The sequence below is a fragment of the Schistocerca gregaria genome, chromosome 7 (assembly GCF_023897955.1).
Source record: "Schistocerca gregaria isolate iqSchGreg1 chromosome 7, iqSchGreg1.2, whole genome shotgun sequence".
In the NCBI taxonomy this organism is placed as follows: Eukaryota; Metazoa; Arthropoda; class Insecta; order Orthoptera; family Acrididae; genus Schistocerca; species Schistocerca gregaria.
In genome coordinates this window covers 331,495,049-331,508,983 of record NC_064926.1, presented here as the reverse complement: position 1 = coordinate 331,508,983, position 13,935 = coordinate 331,495,049, and the positions used below count along the sequence as shown (strand labels likewise).

The 13,935-nt window shown below is 45.4% G+C and overlaps 1 protein-coding gene across 1 annotated transcript in view; it reads left to right on the top strand.

Moving 5' to 3' along the window:
- LOC126281516 (nose resistant to fluoxetine protein 6-like) overlaps positions 1–13,935 on the top strand; it is a 281,119-nt gene that overhangs the window by 107,344 nt on the left and 159,840 nt on the right. The window contains exon 4 of the mRNA XM_049980555.1: positions 472–695. Coding sequence (XP_049836512.1) covers positions 472–695 — 224 coding nt within the window. The remainder of the gene's footprint in view (positions 1–471; positions 696–13,935) is intronic.

The following is a 13,935-nucleotide window of genomic DNA, read 5'->3' as shown; positions in this document are numbered from 1 at the left end:
AACTGGATACTTTAATAACAAGCGAGCTACGATGCGAAACTGCAGAATCCATATCGTGTTTCCCAAGCACCCAACACTGAACGTTAATGAAAGCCGGATAGCGGTTCCGGCGGCCTTTTATAACAGCAGGTGACATCAAAATGACACCACTTTAGGTCAAAGTCTTGTAAACTGTAGATTACCCTGATTTCCCGCGTGATCCCAGACGTAGCCGAGCGATCGCTATCTGTACTTTGCAAGACAACTAGTGTGACGTCACAAGTTCGCTATGGGGCCCGCATTTGTCGTGAGCCAAGCTGCATACAGTATGGCGTCTGCGGAAGGCAAGAATCTGACATGCCAGATTCCTCATTTCAAGCATCGCAGAGTAGTGACGTCACGAGCTCCTCGTCCACGTACTTTTTCATATGCAGCGTGAGGACGCTTTAAAGTGGTAGGTGCCAGTGAGATTGTGGCGTGGGTGTGTCGCAGGAGGCGGCGGCGGCGCGGACGCGCTTCCGGCGGGACCTGCTGGAGCGCGGGCTGTGCGTGCCTGCGGGGGCGGCGGCGCAGCAGGTGGCGGAGGGCGTGCAGAGCGCGCTGTCGGAGGCGGCCAGCGCCGAGGGCGTCACTGCCTCCGTGGAGGCTGCGGAGGGCGCCTGCCAGACGGCCGGCGTCGGCGCCTTCCAGTGGGACACCGCGGACGTCGCCGTCGGGTGAGTGTCGGCCGAGTGCCTCTCCGCAAGGGATACCCGAAAGGAAACGAACTTGTTTTTTCTTGACATTTTAAGAACAATCCTCAATCCGCTTCAATGTACTTTCCACTTGCACTAACACACTTGTCTAATCTTTTATTCTATTTTTCAAAACATTGTTTACATTCATCTTTTGTGATGCTTGGCAGCGCCTCTGTCGTTTTTTTTCCTTCACATCAGCAAAACGCTTTCCTTTCGTATGTCTTTTCATTCGTTTTTTTGAGTCATCAGTCTTCTGACTGGTTTGATGCAACCCTCTCCCCCCCACCTCCCCCGTCCCCAATTACCCAATTACACTACTGGCCATTAAAATTACTGCACCACGAAGATGACGTGCTACAAACGCGAAATGTAACCGGCAGGAAGAAGATTATGTGATATGCAAATGATTAGCTATTCACAGCATTCACACAAGGTTGGCGCCGGTGGCGACACCTACAACGTGCTGACATAAGGAAAGTTTCCAACCGGATTTCTGATACACAAACATCAGTTGACCGGCGTTGCCTGGTGAAACGTTCTTGTGATGCTTCGTGTAAGAAGGAGAAATGCGTACCATCACGTTTCCGACTTTGATAAAGGTCGGATTGTAGCCTATCGCGATTGCAGTTTATCGTATCGAAAAATTGCTGCATCGCGTTGGTCGAGATACAATGACTATTAGCAGAATATGCAATCGGTGGGTTCAGGAGGGTAATACGGAACGCCAGGATGGATCCCAACGACCTCGTATCACTAGCAGTCGAGATGACAGGCATCTTATCCGCATGGCTGTAACGGATCGTGCAGCCACGTCTCGATCCCTGAGTCAACAGATGTGACGTTTGCAAGACAACAACCACCTGCACGAACTGTTCGACGACGTTTGCAGCAGCATGGACTATCAGCTCGGAGACCATGGCTGCGGTTACCCTTGACTCTACATCACAGACAGGAGCGCCTGCGATGGTGTACTCAACGACGAACCTGGGTGCACGAATAGCAAAACGTCATTTTTTCGGATGAATCTAGGTTCTGTTTACAGCATCACGATGGTCGCATCCGTGTTTGGCGACATCGCTGTGAACGCATATTTGAAGCGTGTATTCGCCATCGCCATACTGGCGCATCACCCGGCGTGATGGTATGGGGTGCCATTGGTTACACGTCTCGGTTATCTCTTGTTCGCATTGACGTCACTTTGAACAGTGGACGTTACATTTCAGATGTGTTACGACCCGTGGCTCTACCCTTCATTCGATCCCTGCGAAACCCTACATTTCAGCAGGATAATGCACGACCGCATGTTGCAGGTTCTGTACGGCCCTTTCTGGATAAAGGAAATGTTCGACTGCTGCCCTGACCAGAACATTCTCCAGATCTCTCACCAATTGAAAACGTCTAGTCAATGGTGGCCGAGCAACTGGCTCGTCACAATACACCAGTCACTACTCTTGATAAACTGTGGCTGCATGGGCAGCTGTACTTGTACACCCCATCCAAGCTCTGTTTAACTCAATTCCCAGGCGTATCAAGGCCGTTATTACAGCCAGAGGTGGTTGTTCTGGGTACTGATTTCTCGGGATCTATGCACCCAAATTGCGTGAAAACTTAATCACATATCAGTTCTAGTATAATATCTTTGTCCAATGAATACCCGTTTATCATCTGCATTTCTTCTTGGTGTAGCAATTTTAATGGCCAATAGTGTATTTCCTGGATGTATCCCAATCATTGTTTCCCTCTACAATTTTACCCACTACTGCTACCTCTAGTACCATGTAAGTTATTCCCTTATGTCTTAACAGATGTCCTATCATCCTGTCTCTTCTCCTTGCCTGTGTTTTCCACATATCCCTTTCCTCTCCAATTCTGCGCAGAACCTCCTCATTTCTAATCTTATCAGTCCACCTATCTTCAAACATTCTTCTGTAGCACCACATCCCAGATACTTTGGTTCCTTTCTTTTCAGGTTATCCCACGGTTCATGTTTCACTACCATAAAGCTCTGTGCTTCATTCTAAGAAACAAACAAAGTTGCACAGGACAAGGTCGGGTGAATATGTGGGGGTAAGGAACAGGCGTCTTACCATTTGTGAGCACGGGCATTGTCACGATGGAAAAACCAGTCAACCGACTGCCACAAATCAGATCGCTTGCACCGCACACCGTTGCAGAAGCTGTTAAAAACTTTCAAGTAGAAAGTCTCGTTAACTGTCTGACACTAAGGAACGAACCCTGAATAGACGACTCCTCTCACATTAAAAAAAAAATCAGCACTGTTTTGTGGTTTAATTTCACTGAGCCGACTTTCTTGGGACGAGTGGAAGATTAAATCTTCCAGTGGTCTGTTTGTTACTTTGATTCTGGATCAAAAGCGTAGCACCAAGTTTTTTCCCTGTGATGCTTTTTGAAAAAAGCTTTGGATTATTGCGGGACTCTTCTTTCAAAGTACAGAATGCTTCCACACGACCTTGTTTTTGTTGAGCAGTCAGCAGTCATGGCACGAATTTGGCAGCCACCCTTTTCATTCCCAAACCTTCTGTCACAATTCGCTGCACTGGACTCCAAGTCACTCCCGACAGCTCTACAATTTCTGCAATGGAACTAGGTATGTTTAGGAGTGTGGAAATCTCACAAACAGACGTATGACACAAGTGGCGCCCAATAACTTGACCATGTTCGAAGCCCATGAGTTCCGTGGAGTGCCCAGTTCTGCTCTCTCAAGATGTATAATGACTACTGAGGTCGCTGGTGTGGAGTACCTGGCAGTAAGTGGCAGCACAATGCACCTAATATGAAAAACGTACGTTTTTGTGGGTGTCCGGATACTTTTGATCACATACTGTATTGCTTTACTCGACATATGACAAAGGGCCTTATCGACCATACGTCTGCTCTGTGAGACTCTCCCATTTCTTTCCGTTGACTGCACAATTTGTCCATCCAGTGTTGACGTTCATCCCAGCTGTGCCCTTCCGAATGTTATTTCACTAACCAATTCAGGGTCTTCCTCTTTCTCTATCTGCCGAATGCTGCTTTAGGTAACCCATATTGCCTGCCAGTTCAACCTTCTCTTCTTTAACACTTCGACGATGTTACGGTGTTTGTACAACTCTCTTCTTCCGTTACAAGATATTTCCATCACATACACTTCCAAAAAAAGTTACCTGGTGTTTTTCTTTCTACCGTTAATTGTATTTCTTTGTCTTTCTATTAACGTTACACATCCGTTTAATATTATCGGTATAACAGTCGATTGATACAAGCTGACTTTGATGTTTGCTTCAATCTAGATGTGTAACTTCTTTTTCAGTTTCATTTACAAACATTATAACTTCTTTAGGGATAATATTAAATATCTGAAGACGCCTTGTAAGCCGAAATCTGGTTATCACAATAATACTGTAGAACAAAAGCCAACTTCCGCTTTTATTTATTATAATGTTGTTCAACCAAGAATCGACGGAAGATTCAATTAACATTCTGTCTTGTCTCGTCATATTTAGGAGTATACAGCTGTATACTGTCGGGTGTCTTCATGAAACCTAGCAATAATATGCGGATATCTACAGTGAATATCCACGCTTTCTCAGTTATTTGTCTTAGAGCGAATAAACGGTCTAATTTGGATCTATTTGTCGGGTTCCCGGGTTCGATTCCCGACGGGGTCAGGGATTTTCTCTGCCTCGTGATGACTGGGTGTTGTGTGATGTCCTTAGGTTAGTTAGGTTTACGTTGTTCTAAGTTCTAGGTGCTCAGAGCCATTTGAACCATTTTTTTATCTATTTGTGCGGAAACCGGGTTGGTAGTCACCAATTAGTTCTTCAGTTGTTGGGATCAATCTGTTTAATAGAAAAAGCGTTAGAGTTTTACAAGTAACGTCCAGTAACGCAATTCCTCTGTAGTTATCTTCTTAAATACCTGGCGTATAATTGCGGTTTTCCAGTCACCAGGTATGATTTCTGTCTTGGAAATTGTTTATATTAAAAACTGTAGTTCTAATCCTGGTTAATGAATGTGCTGCGTGCTTGTACAGTGTAGTGCTGGGTTTGTGCTGTTGTGGATGAACGGAAGGAAGAGGGTGGATCCAGGTACCGTTCCTCTCGAATAGCGCCAAAGAGACCGCCGAGCTTCGTCGAAAGCTGCAGGAATTTTTTCAACAATTATATGTGAAAGGTCGTGGAAGGACGACCAGAACGAGGTTTATCATCACTTGACATTTCACCATTTTTGAAATGCAGAAACCATTCAAACACCTGAGTTTTTCCCCCAGCACCGTCATTGTAGAACTTTTTTTAACATTTCAGGAGTTTCTGTTCCGCTTTTCCGAGCACGCTGGACACGAAAATCAGACATTACAGCAACGGTAATCACATAAAACAGTCGTCACTATAAACTCTGCCGAAACTAGTCCTGACCTCCTTCAGAAATGGCTCTCGACTTAGTGACTCTGGAATGTTCGTTCTATGCGGTCCTAGCGGTAAAACGAGGTACTACAAAAGCTCTGCCGACCACAACATTAGTTCGGTTTCTCTGTGGTATCGCCTCGTAGCAGTCAAGAAGATATCCCATAAATAACATGCGGTATCCCGACTTTTAGGGTAACATATTATACACATAAGGAATGAAAATGTCAAACGTTGTAAGCGCCATATTTTCACAAAACGGGTTTTCAGTGCTGTTTTGTCCTCGCTACCCTGTTGTATGTCCCTAGCCACGTCCCAAGTGTCAAATCAAAAGTGAACGGTATACATAGGAAAACAGCGCTCAAACTTAAATATTTTTTTAAAATAAAAACAATCTAAGATCGCATTTAAAATTTATTAATCAGGTGACCACTTTCTCAGCTGGACAGAGCGTGGCGAGAAGCAGCCCGCTATGTACCGCTGGAACAGTGTTTATGGACGCTACGTGGTGGGCTGCTCCTCGCCACACTCTCTCCAGCTGCCATCATGGAGTTTTAATGGTCTGAAGGTCATCGTACCACAATCGAAACCGCCCACCTGAATAATAAATTTCAATTTTTAACAACTTACATGCGATCTTAGACTGCGTCTATTTAAAAAAACTTTCATGGAGGAAATGTTTCAATCATTTCTACAGGATTGCCAAAAGTTACGAACAAAAAGTATTCATGTAACTTAACATATAGTTACACACATTTGGAAATGTATTCTAGGTTGAAAATAATGTCCCTGCCCATACTACGTCTGTCTTCTGATAGAGATCACTCAAATTACAACAAGTCCATGAAAATACGGGGTGTGATCGTGTTGGTTTGTTTAGGGTTTTGACGAATGTTGCGGTGTGTGATCGTGTTCTATTTCAGTACCAAGGCAATACTGTTGTACACATTTGTCTTATAATGGCGAATACAAGCAGATTCACAATTGAAGATCGGTGCATCGGAAGCAATGAAAGGGTGATACGTATGGTGAAATTAGGGAAAACTTTTTCAGTCGCTTCTAGAAAAAAACTCAAAATCTTCGGAAACTGGAAGCAAAGGGCTTTGCAACTTGGTGTGTGACAGATGCACCACGCAGCGGAAGAGCCAATAAATATGACAACAGTAAGGAAGTACTGAATGCTTAAATGCACCATTGCTTCGTTCACCAGCAATGTCGAGAAGGAAGCGGACGGCGGAGATGAACATTTCCAAAATATTCATTCGCCGTTGGTTGAAGATATGACTACGTGACGTGATTCGTGCGCCGAGATTGATGGTCAGCACACAGAGAGTGTTTGAAATATGAAAGAAGTATGTAAGAACATTCGTTTCTTTTTTCCGGTCTTGCATGTCCTTTTTCTATTAAGTACAATTTCAGGTGCATATTAAAACTTGAGTCCACAAACGATGCGTAACTAAGATTAAAATAGGTTAAATACGTTAAAATAGTGCATCCCTGGTGCATGGCAAGCAAGAGAATATCCACTTCAATCCTACATATCCCAGAAAGCCTCTCGCAGAGGACAACGGTCGAGGCTTATGTGCGCGACACACATCCGCATGAAGACAGGCAGGCAGTCTTTCGAATACCTCCATTTAGCCTGGGATGGTCTGATGTGAACACAAAAGGTTTTGGTGAGTGGGTACAGCTTATTCAGCTACGACAGAGATTTTGAAATCTACAGGGTGTAAGAAAAAGGCATGGTCAAACTTTCTGGAAACATTCCTCAACATGTCGAAGTAGAAAATAGGTTATATGGACATGCGTCTGGAAACGTTTTGTATTCATGTAAGAGCTCAGTTTCTAAATCTCTTCAACACATTAACAATCAACTTTCAAACAAATCCTCAACCGTGAACACACCTGCATTACAGTGAGGGTTGACATATTACTGAATGAACCTGCCGCAAGTGTGTCCTTGAGCAGGAAAATCAGCTGCTCACAGTGCCTGCACACGCTGTACAAGGTACAGCATGTTCTCAGGTACCACTCACGAGACAGTTATGTGGTGAACATTACTTGCTGAAGCTAATTGTCTTACGCTGACAACAAGGCTGTCGTCAGCTGCACGAAGAAGTTTCTTCTCCCTTCCCCAGTTAAGGTTTCCTCCTCCTTCTAGCCCCCGCCCTCCCACCCTTACTCTACCTCCACCCCACCCCTCCTCACCTCCCCCCCACCCACCCCGCCCGTCGCGAGCAGTAGAAGACGCTCGGCTACTTCAAACGTCCTCCAGTCAGGGCACTGTCTTTCTCGACCTCTCTCCCAATACAAACGTTAGGCGCCACGGCCACTTCCATCTGCTAACCCACTGCACTGCACCGGAAACAAGGTTCGTGATGAGCACATGATGCTACTTGACTGATGCTAATAGAGCAATAGTCGCGTGTCAACATAGGCAATGAAGTGATTTATATGTGAACTTTACCTTCGTTCAAGCGGAACAACAAGCGCTGACGGTGAACCTAAGAATGTCTGCCCCCGATAGCTGAAAGGTCAGCGTGACGGATTGTCAGTCCTCTGGGCTCGGGTTCGATTCCCGGCTGGGTTGGGGAATTTTCTCCGCCCAGAGACTGGGTGTTGTGCTGTCCTCATCATCATCCTGTCATCCTCATCGACTGCAGGTCGCCGAAGTGGCGTCAATTCGAAAGACCGGCACTCGGCGATCGGCCTGCCATACGATTAAATAAATAAAACCTATGAATTACAGCTTACTCTACATTCTAACCAAATCTAACCAGCATCTAAGAAAACGTTTCATTTAATGCTGGTACGTTCCGTCCCTTCGTGTTTCCTATGATGAATGTGATTATGAAGAGAATGAGCTCTCGCATGCAAATAAAAAGTCGCGTGACCCATGTCCGTACCACACATTTTATTCCTCTCTGTGTGAGGAATGTTTGTTAAAAGTTTGTCACTCCTATTTGTACGCCCTCTTGGTACTAAACGGCTATCCTTGTCTATAGTTCATAGATCACAATCCCAGTTGCAGGTTGCCTAGCTAACAGCTTCCAGGGGCAGCATGTAGACTCCTGCTCCGGACACTGCGAGAGGGCTGTACAAGCAATGATCACACGCACGGCACAGCGGACACACCAGGAACCGCGGTGTTGGCCGTCGAATGGCGCTAGCTGCGCAGCATTTGTGCACCGCCGCCGTCAGTGTCAGCCAGTTTGCCGTGGCATACGGAGCTTCATCGCAGTCTTTAACACTGGTAGCATGCCGCGACAGCGTGGACGTGAACCGTATGTGCAGTTGACGGACTTTGAGCGAGGGCGTATAGTGGGCATGCGGGAGGCCGGGTGGACGTACCACCGAACTGCTCAACACTTGGGGCGTGAGGTCTCCACAGTACATCGATGATGTCGCCAGTGGTCGGCGGAAGGTGCACGTGCCCGTCGGCCTGGGACCGGACCGCAGCGACGCACGGATGCACGCCAAGACCGTAGGATCCTACGCAGTGCCGTAGGGGACCGCACCGCCACTTCCCAGCAAATTAGGGACACTGTTGCTCCTGGGGTATCGGCGAGGACCATTCGCAACCGTCTCCATGAAGCTGGGCTACGGTCCCGCACACCGTTAGGCCGTCTTCCGCTCACGTCCCAACATCGTGCAGCCCGCCTCCAGTGGTGTCGTGACAGGCGTGAATGGAGGGACGAATGGAGACGTGTCGTCTTCAGCGATGAGAGTCGCTTCTGCCTTGGTGCCAATGATGGTCGTATGCGTGTTTGGCGCCGTGCAGGTGAGCGCCACAATCAGGACTGCATACGACCGAGGCACACAGGGCCAACACCCGGCATCATGGTGTGGGGAGCGATCTCCTACACTGGCCGTACACCTCTGGTGATCGTCGAGGGGACACTGAATAGTGCACAGTACATCCAAACCGTCATCGAACCCATCGTTCTATCATTCCTAGACCGTCAAGGGAACTTGCTGTTCCAACAGGACAATGCACGTCCGCATGTATCCCGTGCCACCCAACGTGCTCTAGAAGGTGTAAGTCAACTACCCTGGCCAGCAAGATCTCCGGATCTGTCCCCCATTGAGCATGTTTGGGACTGGATGAAGCGTCGTCTCACGCGGTCTGCACGTCCAGTACGAACGCTGGTCCAACTCAGGTGCCAGGTGGAAATGGCATGGCAAGCCGTTCCACAGGACTACATCCAGCATCTCTACGATCGTCTCCATGGGAGAATAGCAGCCGGCATTGCTGCGAAAGGTGGATATACACTGTACTAGTGCCGACATTGTGCATGCTCTGTTGCCTGTGTCTATGTGCCTGTGGTTCTGTCAGTGTGATCATATGATGTATGTGACCCCAGGAATGTGTCAATAAAGTTTCCCCTTCCTGGGACAATGAATTCACGGTGTTCTTATTTCAATTTCCAGGAGTGTATTTAACTCACAATCAGTCCGTTCAGCCAACAGTACCAGCCGCCGCCTCAGCCCCTATGTGTCACCCTTTGAGGATACGGAGGGCCGTTGTCAGTTTTCGTGACCGGAGTCGCTACTTTTCATTCAGGTACCTCCCCAAGTGGCATTGCCAGCAGCACTCGGCAGTCCTGGACAGTCACCTATTCAAGTGAAGCCCAACACCACTTAACTCTGGCGATCTGACGCGGACCGGTGTTACCACCGCGGCAAATATGTGATTTTCAATATTTCGAGTAATTATTGATTTGATTTACAAATTTAAAATGTTGTCCTGATGTACCCATTAAAGCTATAACCTTACGTTCAAGGTTTAAACACTAAAACAAATTTAACAGAACTGAGTATACAAATTACCAGGTAACATTCTTCAAATCTTCGAGACAAACTTTGCACATAATTTCAAATCTTTACGAAACTTTTCCTCGCTGTCAACCCCCCCGCCCTCACACCCCAGAATGATGAAGGAGAAACGTTTACCGCATACCACATATTCACTGTTCAAGCAGTAAAATTTCAGCACCAGACTTGATGATTTACTTCATTACTTCTTTACTATTATTTTTATTCGCAATGCATTTTGAAAGCAGTATCCACATATAGCACAAAATTTACCTCAAAAGTTATATAACTACACGACACATAGTTCAGGGGATAGGACGTTATAATCATTGAGATTTGCAAAAAACCATCTTTTGCTTAAACGAAACGCAGAGTATCCACTCTATAAGTATTCATCCACATAAATTTGTTTTTGGATGGGATCCGCCTTAAACAAAGCACATTTTACCTTTCTTTACACAAACATGCCTGGCGCAAGTTGCAGCATCATTTACACAAGAAGAAAAGAAAAAGTGAAAACCCACTGAAAATACAGTAATTTTAGCGAAACATGTCTGGGCAAAAAAAGAAAAACATTGTGCTTCTTTTTAAGAATGAAAAACAAATTTATTTGTAAGCAAACACGTACACAAGAGCCTGAACCTCAAGATGAATATTACTCACCCAGCCTTCAGTAATTAGAGAATTTAGTGACTCCCAAAAACCTTTAAACTTAATTTCAAACCTTTTCTAAGCTTTTTCTCGCTTATGTGCTTAACGTCAAATATTTAACACGTTAACTTATTTGGAGCTATTATTTATACATGGGAGTTCGATTCTTTATAGAGTTGGAGGTGCACTGGTTTTAGAGAAACGAAGAAAGGGAAACAAGGCCAGCTTCCCCCAGAATTTACACAAGACTGTGGAGTCAGCTAAATCTATAAACCCACTTACCTCTATTAAAACGCGCATTTCTTCCTGTTAAATCTCATACTGACATTTCGGACCATTAGTTATCGTGTGTACTTACACATATGTTAAAAATTCATCTTTAGTATGACACTTAAAACGTGCTTAATAAATTATTTATTTTCTAATTTCTCTCATTATTTTTCTGGAGTGATGAGGCGAGCAGCAAAATCCTGTAGTCTCTGAACACCTTCTCAATTTTTTGGACGCGAGTAAGGTCTGTATAAAAAAGAGACACACTGTTGCTTTATTCTCGTGACAAGATATCTGTATGGTGCGAAAAGTGGCAATTGACCCTGAATAAAGAAAAGTGTCACGTTATTCACACGAGTACTAAAAGAAATCAGCTAAATTTCGATTCCGCGATATGTCACACAAATCTGAGGGCTGTAAATTCAACTAAAGACTTAGGGATTACAATTACAGATAACCTAAATTGGAACGATCATATAGATAATATTGTGGGTAGAGCAAACCAAAGACTGCGATTCATTGGCAGAACACTTAGAAGATGAAACAGGTCTACCAAAGAGACTGCTTACACTACGCTTGTCCGCCCTATTATGGAGTATTGCTGCGCGGTGTGAGATCCGCATCAGGTGGGACTGACGGGTGACGTCAAAAAATTACAAAGAAGGGCAGCTCGTTTTGTATTATCGCGAAATAGTGGAGATAGTGTCACAGACATGATAGGTGAATTGGAGTGGCAATCATTAAGACAAAGGCTTTTTTCGTTGCGACGGAATCTTCCCATGAAATTTCAATCACCAGTTTTCTCCTCCGATTGCGAAAACATTCTGTTGGCACCCACCTACATAGGGAGAAATGATCATCAGGATAAAATAAGAGAAATCAGGGCTCGCTCTTTTTTCCCGCGTGCCGTTCGAAAGTGGAACGGTAGAGAGGCAGCAAGAAGGTGGTCCATTGAGCCCTCTGCCAAGCACTTTATTGTGAATAGCAGAGTAATCACGTAGATGTAGATGCAGACAAATGTGAGATCTGGTGTTCAGATCGTTTGAAATATCCAGTCTTCATTTGTTAAAGTCGCAACGAGACGTATAATGCAAACCCTTTTCAACAGTTTAGTGTTTTTTCTTTTTTATGAGTACTTTTTAAAAGTATTCCTCTGTTTCTTTTAATTGGTGTAAATAGTGTTTGATGTATTAAAATTACCAGCTATTTTAATTTCCGTTTTGACGACGTCAACTCAAAAACACAGTCTTCACTAGCACGTAACAAACAACACTTCGAAAAGTGGCTCTGTGTACGATAATAAACTTTCATCACTCTGCTTCTACTACTTCATTAAAAGATGTGTTCCGAAGCACGGAGATATTCTTTGACTATCGATACACATGAAGCACGAAGTCTTTGGGCTCAGGCCGTACATCCGTTACACTTCCGGTTTTTCTTCGGTGAGGTTAGCCAGTGGAATATGATGGCAACTACCATTGGGAGAAATGCAACTTAAACGCACTGTCTGAACAGGCGCTCACACTTTTGGTGGCAACGGTAGATGTGCCGCACTGCAGTCTGAGTGTTGGTAACAAACTCTCATTATTCATTATGTATGCAGTGTCTCAAGAAGAGAGTGCATGTGGCACTGCTGAGGGTGATCCGTCCGTCGGATCAGGACGTTAATCTCGGCGGAGGAGTAGACTATGTGCTGGAATCGGGTTTCATTCTCTCCCTTCTCCCATAATCATCGTCACTATTACCATCAGCATCACCACCACCACCACCATCACCATCACTATCATCATAACACTACATTATACAACCATCCATTATACTCATCTACTTTTTGCAAATATACATTAACTATGAGACCAAAAGTATCCGGACACCAGGATGAAAATGACTTACAAGTTCATGACCCCTCCATCGGTAATCCCGGAATTCAATACGGTATTGGCCCACCCTTAGTCTTGATGACAGCTTTCACTCTCGCAGGCATACGTTCAATCAGGTGCTGGAATGGCAGCCCGTTCTTCACGGAGTGCTCCACTGAGGAGAGGTATCGATGTCGGTCGGTGAGCTCTGGCACGAAGTCGACGTTCCAAAACATCTCATAGGTGTTTTATAGGATTCAGGTCAAGACTCTGTGCTGGCCAGTCCATTACAGGGATGTTATTGTAGTGTAACCATTTCGCGAAAGGCTGTGCATTATGAACAGGTGCTCGATCGTGTTGAAAGATGCAGTTGCCACCCCAGAAATGCTCTTCAACTGCTGGAAGCAAGAAGGTGTTTAAAACATCAATGTAGGCCCGTGCTGTGATAGTGGCACGCAAAACGACAAGAGGTGGAAGCCCCCTCCATGAAAACATGACCAAACTATAACAACACCGCCTCCGAATTTTACTGTTGGCACTACAAACGCTGGCAGGTTCACCGAGCATTCGCCTTACCCACACCCTACCATCTGATCGCCACATTGTGTACAGTGATTCGTCACTCCACGCAATGTTATTCCACTGTCCAGTCGCCCAATGTTTACGCTCCTTACGCCAAACCAGGCTTCGTTTGAGACTTACCGGCGTGATGTGTGGCTTATGAGCAGCCGCTCGTCATGAAATCCGAGTTTTATCACCTTCCGCCTAACTGTCATAGTACTTGCAGTGGATCCTTATGCAGTTTGGAATTCCTGTGTGACAGTCTGGGTAATAGATGTCTGCCTATTGCACATTACGACCCTCTTCAACGGTCGGCGGTCTCTGTCAGTCAACAGATGAGGGCGGCTTGTACGCTTTTGTGCTGTACGTGTCTCTTCACGTTTCCACTTCACTATCACATCGGAAACAGTGGACCTAGGGATGTTTCGGAGTGTAGAAACCATGTGTACTGACGTATAACACAAGTGGCACCCAATCACGTGACCTTGTTCAAAGATCGTGAGTTCCATGGAGTGCCCAGTTCTGCTCTCTCAAGATGTATAATGACTACTGAGGTCGCTGGTGTGGAGTACCTGGCAGTAAGTGGCAGCACAATGCACCTAATATGAAAAACGTACGTTTTTGTGGGTGTCCGGATACTTTTGATCCCATACTGTA